This window comes from Vidua chalybeata, chromosome 9 (genome assembly GCF_026979565.1).
Source record: "Vidua chalybeata isolate OUT-0048 chromosome 9, bVidCha1 merged haplotype, whole genome shotgun sequence".
Classification (NCBI taxonomy): domain Eukaryota; kingdom Metazoa; phylum Chordata; class Aves; order Passeriformes; family Viduidae; genus Vidua; species Vidua chalybeata.
This window is the reverse complement of record NC_071538.1, coordinates 12,114,427-12,126,503: the sequence shown is the minus strand read 5'-3', so window position 1 is coordinate 12,126,503 and position 12,077 is coordinate 12,114,427. Positions and strand designations below refer to the sequence as shown.

The 12,077-nt window shown below is 42.2% G+C and overlaps 1 protein-coding gene across 1 annotated transcript in view; it reads right to left on the bottom strand.

Annotated features, from left to right (window-relative positions):
- The window catches only part of LOC128792413 (cytosolic carboxypeptidase 6-like), a 163,472-nt gene that overhangs the window by 59,974 nt on the left and 91,421 nt on the right, over positions 1 to 12,077 (bottom strand). Inside the window, exon 5 of the mRNA XM_053950822.1 lies at positions 1,156 to 1,318. Within this exon, the coding sequence (XP_053806797.1) occupies positions 1,156 to 1,318 (163 nt within the window). The remainder of the gene's footprint in view (positions 1 to 1,155; positions 1,319 to 12,077) is intronic.

The window sequence follows — 12,077 nt, the reverse complement described above, 5'->3', positions numbered from 1 at the left end:
AACAGTAACAACATTTTTTTCCACAGTGGCAAGATATACTACATTTGTGCATGTTGCAAGGAGCTTTTCCTTCAGTTAACTTTACTGGGCAAAAAAGAGCTTCTATTCCAAATGCTCAAGCCTGGTAAATCACTTTAATATATTCATCTCCCTCCTTCCCCAAATTTCACTTTCAGTGGAGAAGTCAAACCAGAAAAGCCCAAATGACAAACAATTTCTTTCCCTGCTCCCTGTTTCTTGCTCTTATTCCCACATTGAGAGCCCATATACATGGATGGTGAAGAATTAGATCTCATATGAAAATTTGTCCCTTGCTATCTCCAACTTCCAAAATGCAGTAGAGAGGTAAATAGGCAATCACAGCAAATCTTCCTCCCTCTGCAGTGTTTCTAAACCTGTGGAAATTTCAAAAGCTGCCATGATAGAATGACAAAATGAAATAACATACCCAGCGTTGAAGTATGGGCACTGGCTGTTTGATTGAGCATGGTGACAAAAAGAAAAAGAAAAACATAAAAGCAGATCATAAGACCAGTCAGAACAATTCTACAAATTGCTGATACATTGAGATAGCCAGATGGATATGTGTTTTTTGAGGAATGAGACACCACTTCTATTTGAGCACTCAAAAATGCCAACAACTTTGATGGTTTTGTTTTCACAATTTGACTTCTATTTCTTTGTCAGCTGGCATTGAAGATTCATCCTCGAGGCAGCTGCAGAACCTAATGGATCCTTTTGGCTGCAGTTCAAAGGCAGAGAAGATATTTTACTCAGTACCAAAGATGCACTCTCAACTTGCTATTAAAACAATAACACAAACACAGGGCTAATGAGGGAATAAGGAGAGAAATGAAGAAAGAAATGGAAGACTGAGGAAGGGAATGGATCACAGACTCTCCTGGACTAGCTCCTATAACAAGTGTGTGAGACAATCTCCTACAAGAGGGAAATGGCTTATTTGATCTAATGTCTTTCTCTTCTTGAGTTTCCACAGTATGGAGAATCAATATGAGGGAAATTAAAGCATCAAGAGCAGACTCACATTTCCACTTGTGTGTGTTTCTATCTCAGCAAACTCTTATGGAGACAGAAGTATTTACCTTAAGTGCCTGGTTCACATGTGCTGCAAGAGGATGGATTTCAAAAGGATACAGGCTTCCTCGGTGTAGGGCACAGCAGAAGCAGTTCCACCCAAAATGTAGCTGTAGAAGGAGACCTCCAGAGTGTAGCAGTAGGATGTGTCATTTAGGAGCCCGCCAAGGAAGCGCCGGCCTGTCCCAGCTTTCACAGCATCCCTGTTGAACGACGTGCTGGACTGCAGGAGCAAGAACACAGGGACACAATGAGAGCTCAGGAGTGCAGCAAGGGAAAGAGTCTCTGAGAAGAGAGAGCAGCTTCACTCACATTGCCAGATCTCATTTACACTGTATGGACTGCTCTGGTTTTTGATCGTGGCCTGGAAGGGGAAGCACAATTCTGGCACACAGGCTATAAATGATGCCTCGCAGACTCTCACAAAATTCATCTGGGTTCACCATGAATATCAGATTTTCCTCTTCCCCCTCAGATAACACAAAGCAAGGCTGTCATATGCAGGAGTTGAAAGAGAGCCTTCCAGATCCCCCTTGCTCAGGAGTTAAGCTGTACCATCATCTGGATATTGCATTCCTTTGTCTCCACTGCATTCCCTTGTATCATACTAGTCCCCTGTATCATACTATTCCCATGTATCATCACCATTCCCCCCCATCCCTTCACCTGGACTCTTAATCAAAGCAGAAATACAGGGGCATTTATGTTTTGGTGAAACTTTCTCACCTAAGACATTTGACTGGTTCATAAATTAGGTCACAGAAATTTCCACTTCACTAACTTAAATGTTAAGGGGGTGTTGCTCTCTGGGTGGAAAAATCTACCTCACTATTCTACAGCACTAGCAGCACAGTATAAAAGGCAGTATTTTGTGCTATTACTGAAGATCTGGCTATAAGAACCCTACAGCTTTATGACTATTCATTTGAGGGGTGGAGGGGAGGACTCCAAGCATTTCCATAAATGAGTTTTAGCTCTCCTTTGAAGGCATGACATCTGGAGACTAAAGGGCAGCTCATCTTCAGGTTGATTGAAGTCTCAGAGCTTGTTCCTACCAACTAGACAGAAAAATGGATTCTGATTTCATTTTGATTTTCAGACTCTATTCAGAAACCTCATAACCATTAGACTGAGCCAATCTGGGCTCAGCACAAGCTAGTGACAACCACAAAAAAAAAGATCCAACTTGGATCTGTTGTATAAAAGGTCATCATATCTCCTGCTGTAAGAATTTTATGTTGCCAGTGAAACACAAAGGAACCCTTAACACAGCTCATTGTTCAGTCATTGTGCCCATGGTGAATTCTTTCAGCTGTCCAGTGTCCTCCTATGGAGCCTTAGGGCTGCTACCTTTTCTAGCTAACACAATGTGAATATTTATGAAATCCGTCTCTTACCAAAACTGGGGAAAATAAAATTTCCTTTGCATTTAAGAAATGGAGTGCAATGGTTCAAAATGCTGAACTTCTCTAGACTGAGAGAATCAGGTTAATACTGAAATGAGCAACAATTCTTGATAAATACTCTATACCAGGAGATATAAAAAGTAGAAATACCTGTGGGTTTATTAACATTCTGAATGTCTTGAAGTCTCTCTCATGTTGTAAAAAGGAAGGCTTTTCAGATTAATTAGAATAAAATGGAATTGGGTTTCTTATTAGCATTATATATAGGTGTTTCTAAATGCAACTTGTTGTCTTTTTGGTAACATAATATTTAACATTGTGGTAATTTGTACACAGAATGCATTCTCCTATGTAGATATCATATAATTCCTGCCAAATTACATAGCAGAAGCCTGCAGGATATTCTGAATACCTGTGGGAGAGGAAGTAAAGCACTCATAAGGAGTGTAGGGAAAATTAACTGTTAATTTGATATATAGGATAAAATAAAGAGGGCTACAAGAGGGAATGTTCTCTGGCTTCCTGCAAAAGAAACCTTCAAAAAGCTACTGAGATCCTGAGATGGAGGGAAGCTTTGGCCTCAGTTAAATTTCAGAATCAGAGGAAGATGATCATGCTCAGGGGATTGCTTCCTGAGCCAAGTGAACACCAACTTCAGTGGAAGGTGCTTCACGTTCAAACAAATGCCTGCAGTGGAACTTTTAATGCATGAGAGCATCAGCTGCTGATGGAAACAAAGCAACAGGACAACAAATGGCTCAGGACAGGATATTGGGCTTTGCGTGCAGAAACATCACTCACAAAGGGACTAAGCTAATTCTGAGGCTGTATTTGGCACAGGAAAAACAAGGAAAATGTGGGAGGAGGTGACTCAGGGAAGACATTAGGGATAGAAGTACTTCAGTGAGTAGGAGACTCAGTTACTGATATGGAACATTTGAGAAGATTATAGAATCTCATCAACTACATTGAAAACAAATTTTACAGGTATCTACTGAGTACAGTTTGTGGTTTTGGGATACAGTTTGCACATGAAATCCTTCTCCTATTTCCCATTATCTTAATCAGACTAAAAGAAAGTTATGAGTAGAATTCCTAATAGATGATTCTTGAGCTAAATCTTACATAATATTTTCATCACAGTTCTTGGCACAGTAAAGGAGGACCGTGCCAACAAAATTTGCTGATGACACACTGTGGAATGAATCATCATTATGGAGGAGGTTCTGAATATCATACAAATAAAAAAGCAGTGGGATGACTTTGAGGGCCAGAGTGATTGTAGTCAGATGAAACTCAGCCACACAAGTGTCAGGTCATGCACTGAAGCATAATAAAAAAAAAAATTCTGCAATAGGCTAAAACCTTGTCAGCTGGAAATACATGAAGAGAGAGTCTGATGTGTTACTTCACTGAAGTGATTTTTGCTTTCTAGCAGAGGTTGAATCTAGTTATTGGCAAAATTATATTTGCCGTATTTCAAAAGTGAAGCATAAGTAGTTTAAATATTATCAAGACAGTTATATAAACGGTAAAAAATCAATCAAACAAAAAAACCCCACCAAAATTAAGAATTTCTCAGAGTTTGAATTTTTATAATACTATTTCACGTTGCTTGGGGCTTTGGGTTTTGTTTTGGGCAGTGGGGGGCTGTGTTCCATATTTTTGTGTGTGTATTTGTGGGTATTTGTTTAATAGAAGAGTTTCAGTTTCAGCTGTACAAAATTACTTGAAATGGTAAAGGCATTAATAAAATCCTCTGCTCATTTCTTTGCCAAGTGGTACTGAATTTCCAAGGAATAAAAAGCTGACCCTTCATTTAGGTACACAGATGTAGATTTTGAAGGTTATCATTGTCCTCATTTTGAACAAAAAACCTGATGGCATAGACCAACTTGGTGTCTCAAGTAAAAGATAAAATCTCTCATTTGACTCAAGAAGGTTGGGGTAGAATATGACAAATACATGTTTTGAAACAGCAGCTTGGGCCTGGCTCTAGAGCAAGTGTTATAAGCCAAAATATGATTTGATATTTTATAGGAGAAAAAGAAAACTACAGATTAAAGAAAATTTAGGTAATGACAGGAAAGAGCAGCAGGTACTTGCTGAGTCTAACCTTCTACTCACTGTTTTAGGTCAAGATAAAGGGAGTGGGGGGAAGAAAAAAACAACTTGCAAAACTTTGACTCCTCACCACAGCCAATCTTGAAGTTTTGCCCATGCACATTTATTTAATCAAACCCTAAGCTGGGGAAAAAAGGGGTAGGGGTGGCAAGAGGAGGGCACGAACACAGGGAAAGTTGTCTGCAAATGAGTCTCTTGCTTTTCTGGGAGAATCCATTTCCCTAATCCCCTTTGCAAAGCTAAACTGAAGTCATCATTAAACAAATGCACTGAGCAGGCACAGCAGGAGAACAGCTAAACAAATATTTATTTCTCCAAGGCTGAAACACATGGGAGTGTTAACAACAGCAGCAGTGAGAAGCACAGTCTGGAGGGTGGGGGGAACACCAAAGACTTTGAAGTTCTTAAATAGTGATATTTGTATAAAATCAACAGTAATGCATTATTAAAACACACAGATACATTAAAGCTCACAGAAGGACTTTGCTTCCCAGCTGGTGTGAGGAAATTCAGTGAACAAATAGCTATCCACAGAACTAGAAGCTGCCAAGAAATCCAGTGTTAAGAGAGCAGAGAAGGAAGGATGAAGGATTCCCTTACTTTCTGGTGGAAAGAAACTCACCAGAAAAAACAGATTTCAAACACATTTGGGAGCCTCAAGGTGTGCTGACCCTCTCTCTACACATCAGGCATTAGTGGCAGTTTCCCCAGGCCTCCCTACCAGACTTCATTGCTCCTCCCCGTGCTGTGCCGAGTGTCAAACTGTGTGACCAGTTTCCCTGCTGGGAACAGCAGTGAACAGCCAGGCAGCACAGGGACATTTCTGAACCAACTGGACCTTATTCAGACATTGCAGCAGACAAAAATGCGTGGAAGGAAATAAGAAAGAAAAAAAAAAAAGCCATTAAAATTCTTTTTGGAGCGATTTCAAAGCAGAAAAGAATCTTGGCCCTTGGTCAGACCTGTCGATGTGCCAGAATCACTGTCCCTTGGCTGGTAAGGACACTCAGTGGTCCAGTAAGGCTGGTGCCCCACAGTGTGTCTCCTCAGTGAATTCAGCCCCCTGGTAGGCAGTTTGTGAGCTCCACAGCCTGGGCAGTTCCCCCAGGGCTGGGGGATACTCTTGGCTCCTCAGCACCGCTCCACCTTCCCGCTAACAGTGACAGGAATGAACGCACTGGGCAGTCCCGTTCACAACTGTGGCAGGGTGCTGATTGCCTCTGCATGCCTCTGGCAGTCACAAGAGTGGCTCCAAAAGGCAAAGAGGACATTTCTCACACATCTGAGAGTGAATTTGCTCCATCTACCCTCTGCAGCCCTGATGGACTTGGATTCTGAGTGGCCCTGCATGGTGGGAGCGTCGGCTGGCAGGGCCTCCTCCTCAGTGTGACCTCAGAGGGGACTTGGCTTGCTTCAGCACCTGAAAACCTCAGGTTGCACAAAAGGAGAAATTGGAGGCAAATGCCAGTAAAAGTGGATCCACTCTTGAGTGGAAGAAGGGATAACAAAAGGGGATGAAATGTCAAGCAGGCTGTGTCCAGCCAGTGATGGATGGGAGCTTCATTCTACCTTTCACTGATGGCAGGACAAAGGGACCTCCTCATCCAGAACTTTTTGGGGAATGAATCTTTGTCATCTTCTGAAAATGCTCAACACATTAAGAAGAAAGGAGCAAGGTATGACCACAGTGTAAGTCAGACCTTGCCAGGCTCCTAACATGGGATCCAGGGTACGGACTGCGCATCACTTCTGACCAATCCTGAGGTATTTCCCCAACCCAGCAAGAAAAGAAAAAAAAAAAAAGCACAAAACATTCAGAAAATGTCAACCAAGCAGGAATCTGGTCACAAGCTTTGAAAGAATGCAGAAGATGAAATTCTGGCATAGCAAGGTCCAGGGAGGTTCCCGAAATTCAAGAGAGAGATTTTTACCAGCTGTTCACATCTCCTGCAACACAACTGATTATGGATGTGCCTGTGGAAGGAAGTAGCAAACTGCATATATCTTCAAAAATCCGAGCTCTGGTGTGCACATGAATGATTCCCAGATGATCACTTCTCCTCACAAAGTATCTGCATGAAACTCAGAATAAAGGGATCTTCCCTAAAGTTTCTGATATATAAAGACAATGTAGGTCCAGAAAATGTTCTACAAAAGGATGTAGCATGTAAAACTGCATGCTCAAAAATCATAAAATTATGTTAGGAATCTTTCCTGGAGAAAAGCAGAGACAAAACCACTAAGAGGATTCATAATTAGAGAATGGTTTCATATTGCAACATACAATTAAAAATATGCTGGGTCAGCCTATGCCATTTCCATAGCTGTGTTTCACAACTGAGCCTAACTACTCCTAAAAACCCCACTCCAAACCCAGTAAAACTGACCACATTTTGCTCATTCTACAGTTAAGAAACAAACACTTTACCTACTGGGGTAAACTGGGATTATGCATACAAGTTGTTTCATGTTCTTCAGTGATCAACACCAGCAATGGCTAGGTGTAACCAGGACCATTACATCACCAGAGCTCTCTGCTGATGCTGCTCTTATAGATGAAGAGAAAGGTTTTTTTCCCAAAGCAGGTCTGACCTCTATGAGCCCTCAACTCAGTGCCCTGGTGTGGCAAAAAAAAAAAAAAAAAAAAAAAAAAGTGATAATAAAAAAGTTACTGCTCTAGAAGAAACGGAATGGCACACTTGTCATCAAGGAAGAATAGACGTGGCACTGGGAGATGGACTGGAGCCCAGGCAATGTCAAATCCATCTCAGAGAGCAGTTTTACAGTATCAGCTATAACTCACTCTCTTTTTCTAGAATGCTTTATTGAAGTCTGCAAAAGTTTGAGAAAGGGCACAGAAATGCACTGGCTTTGGAATCTTTGCCACAGATAGAGCTGATTCCTGCCATGATCTGTCCGCCTGTCACTGCTTTGACCCTGCCAAACTGTCTTACAAGCAAAACTTAACCTCCTTACTTCTCTGGAAGCACTGAGCAAACTTCTCACTTCAAAAAACAGCTTAACTCTCTTAACTCTATAATAGACTGGAAAATAGATATGTTGGTGTGGCTTGGGGTTTTTTGGATATTTGTTTTGGTGTTTTTTTGTGATCGACTACCATCAACTCCATGCCAACTGGCTCTGGAGACTTGGAAATCATGGCATTTGGAAGGCTGCTAACAGGCAGGCTTCCTCCAATTTATTTAACAAGCTACAGTCAGCATCAATCCCCAAAGCAGACAGCTGATCTGAAGGAGGGAGCAGCCAAAGAGGAAGGATTCTGGAAGCAGAGGTGTGATGAAATGGGAACAGAGCTCAAAATTACTCCAGGATTCATCTCACCTTGCAGCTTAGCCATGTTTATGATGCACAGGAAGAAAACTTATTTCATCTCAAAATCAATTGTGACTACTGAAATCTGGGAAGAAGTGGTTTAGAAAAGTTCAGGATCATTTCAAAGAGGAATTCCATTGTTTGAAGCTTTTCCAGGTCCCTTAGGAACAGGCAGACTGGACTGATATTCCTGTGAATAGGGCTCACTCACTCTCACAGGAGGCTCTGCAGTTGACAGCATTTTCATAATTTCTGTACATGGTAGGAAACACTGAGGTGGGCAGAAAAGTTTGGGTTTAGCTGGGGAATACTCTCTGATCTAGAGTTTGATTTGCAGAAATCTGAGGAAAGGCATGCAGAGGAGACCTGGAACAGTTTGACCTGCACCAAGAATGTAAGAATACCTAAAACTGAAACTTGAAGACCAAACAACCTCGAGTCCTAAAAGATTATTAATCATTCTCCTCCCTGTTTCTTTTTGCCTTCTTCCTCCTGCTCAGTGGAAAGCAATCACCCTTCCTTAGAGGTGGCATCACTGTTGTAGGACTACCATGAACACAACCTGCCTAGCACCACATTCTCAGGCTTTAAAGTGCAATTCTCCTCAGAGAAATAACAGTTTAAAGGTACATTGTCACCACACACACACCTGCTCCCTGAGGGGCTTCATTATCCCTCTAATGTGCAGTGAAGGAACACCAGCTCTTTCCCCCTCCCAAGTGTCCTTCAGTCATGCCTGCTTAAGTTGCCTGATAAAAACACATATTTGCATGGTCATTAGGAGAGAGGCTGGAAGGAGGGAGCATTATAAGCTCTCACTTTATGCCTAAAGACCAAAAGTACCAAATTAGTTCTTTTTTTTTAAAAGAAATTCTGCAGCTAGACAAGTAACTGGCTTTCATGCTTCAGGGTTTCAGCTGTTCACCTGCAGAAGTGCAATAGCTGCACTTTTTACTGCTCATTAATATCTGTGCTCTGCTGTACAGCTCCAGGACTGATGGAGGTCTCTGCACCTTGAACCAGCACCAGTGCAGAGATTTGGCCTGCATTTCCCATTCCCCAGAATCCTTCCCCTCTTGCACCTAAACTGGTTAAACTGGTTGTACTCCCAGCTCCCACCTCCCCCAGTGCTACAGCTCTGAAGCTGTGCATTGAGTTTGCTGGCTTTAGCACAGCAGCTAACACGACTGGAATCCAAATCAAACCAGCAGCTCTCCTGAGAGACAGCTCCTTAAACAGCACCTGCAGCCAAACAAAGCAGGGTGGGGATGGTCTGAGACCTTCACAGAGCAAGGGTTTCCCTACAGAGCTTGGCACCCCATCACAGCCTACCTGGAAAGAACAAGAGGAGGAGGCAGATTCCACCCCATCCTCAAAGCACACCTCAGAGCTCCTTGTTACTGGATCTGCCATCCTGAACACACACACCCAGAGTGTAAATCCCAAAACATCCTTCCTCAGGTCATCTCAGCTCCTCCTTTAGTGAGTCTGCATCTCCCCATCACCACAAGTTCACTTAACCACAAGTGACAAGGTCACCACTCAAACATTATCCTGCCACCCATTAACCAGAGTTAGGCTGAAACTTCTCTCCCTTTTAAGAGCCCTTCTCTCCCTTTTTAAACTGTGACCAGTGGTGCACACAAATAGGGGATCTGAAAATGTATCAGGTTAATAATGAAGGAAAGGCCTGCCTTCTCCCCCTGGTTTTTTTACTAGCAGCAGCCTCTGCTTCTCAGAGCACCTCCTCCCCCAAAGATGCCAATGGTGGCATTTCCTAGTCTAAGCTCTACAGAATAACCACACTGTTTAGAAAATAACTCAGGTCTCTGGAGTTCTCACTTTCTCCATTTGTCAGTAGAAAACGAGACATTTCCTCAAAATATACAATAAAATAGCCTCTAGCAATAGCCTGCAATTCTTCTCTTTACAATACTTTTATGAGCATGAGCGTGGTCTCCTGGGAGTGCTTTCATAATCATTTATACAAATGACAGAAAACTAGGACAATGAGAAGCAAAAAGGAAAATACAGCCATCATGCACCCAGTTGCTTTGAATAGTTTGCAGAAAAAGTGGTTTTCTCTGTGGCAAAGAGTTCTCCTCAATTGCAGGCCTAAATCAGGGGACCACAACCTTCCTAAGGTGAGACAGGATGCTGCTCCCAGAGCAACTCAGTGCTCACACTCCTTCTTGGCTCTCTCAAGCCTCCAGGACAGTTCTCTGAGCCAGAGGTGTATTCTACATGCATTAAAATATCATGTGGTTAGAAAGGTAATACCCAAAAAGATATCCTTCCAGGGGGACAGGTGTCCAGTTCTTAACTACCTTCCTGTCCTTCCTTCCCAGCACAGTTTGTCCCATCTGAGGAATTTGTGGTGCTCTGCACAAGAGGCAGCTTGCAGGAGAACCTACAGCAGCTCCTTCCATTGCTGCTGCTCTGGGAGGCTGTCACCTGCTCCCAGGGTTGACATTAGGTAAGAGTAATGTTGCTCTTTGAAAATAAACCATAAAATTGCTATAAAAACTTGTTTCTTCTGTGTACATTCTAAATTTCTACCTGTGTGAGGATGGAGAAGGGGCTATCGACTCCTATATGCACAAACAACTAGGCAAGAAGGTACTGAAAGAAAATCCATTTCTTCCAACACTTCCCCCCTCTCCTTTTCTCTTCAATACAAATTCAATCCTCCGTATACAAGGAGGGGTGAACTGGTGCAGCACAACATAATGGAATAGTTTCATTTCACTGAGAGTTTCCAAAAGGCAGAGTCCTTGGGAGACCAAAGCCTGTGACAAGAGAAGGACAGACTTTACAGTCTGTTCCCCGTGCCACCAGAAACACATTTCCTGTCTTGGCTCACCCAGCCTCCAGAATAAGTAAATAAATAAATAAATAAATACATAAATAAATAAATACATTTATGGAGCAACACGTCCAAGAAGCAGCAAGCAGAAATGCATCCCAGAGAGGTGCTAAAGCATATAATAGCTGTATTTGTCTTCCTGGATATACCTTGGTACAAGACTACAAAAAAGGAGGCAGGATCATTTGTTGTGCTCAGGTTTTAAGAGATTTCTGAGTAGATCTGTTAAGCTTGCATGATGTTAACAAAACCTACCTGAACACAGGCAGCTTTTGCCTTTCTGGGAGAAAAGTCTTTTTTTACCAAAGCAGCAGAGAGGCACTTAGGAAGTGGTGATGCAAGTGAGTATGGATTTTACTTCAGGATAAATTCCAGGCAACTTTTCTACTGGTTCCCCTTCCTTGTCCAGCCATATACAAGCTGGGTTTATTGTTATTTCAGAACAGATTATAGGGATTTGATCATTCAGTGTTCATATTACTGCCTCAAGCACTTGCATCACCACTGCCTTCAGAGGGAGGTATCCAGCCAGGGTAAATCATACCAGCCCAGAGAGGCTGCCAAAGGTAGAATGGAGGAGGTTTGCTGGAACGAACACATCTTCCCTAAGAAAGCTTGGATGGAGGGATCCTGTGAAAATGAGAACAGCAGATCTAGAGTTTGTGGATCAAAGAAAGACAGCAGAAGATATAAAGATATTAAAATGCTTTTCTTCATTGCTTTGTGTTTGATATCCAAACTAAAAACAAGCAACTGAACAAAACACCACCACAAAAAGTACCAGTGCAAATCGTTCCCTATCTGCCTCTTCTCATATTGCTGAGACAATTACAGTCTCTAAAATATATTTTAGGTCACAGTGTTATGGCATTGGAGTTAACAACATGCTTCCCTAAAGGAAACTGGGTGGGTTGCTGTCTAGAGACTTCACTCTTGAGTGTGAGCATGACATAAAACAGGGAACTGCTGACAAAGAAACAAGACTGGCACTTGGGACATCCAAGTTTTATTCTCCAATTTCTTCAAGCAAATAATTTCTCACCCACTTGTTATCTCTTTTTAAGCATGATTGGAAGCTTTTAGGGTTGTGGAGTTCCTCAGCAGTTACCCAGCATAATGGGACCCCAAGTTTTTATCAGGGTCTTTGGCTAACCTTGGCACACAAAGGTCAAACAGTGTTTCTAAGGAAGGTTCTCTGCTGGGAGGCTGAATACAACAAAATTGAATGAGAACTCAAACATATCCCAGGTTCC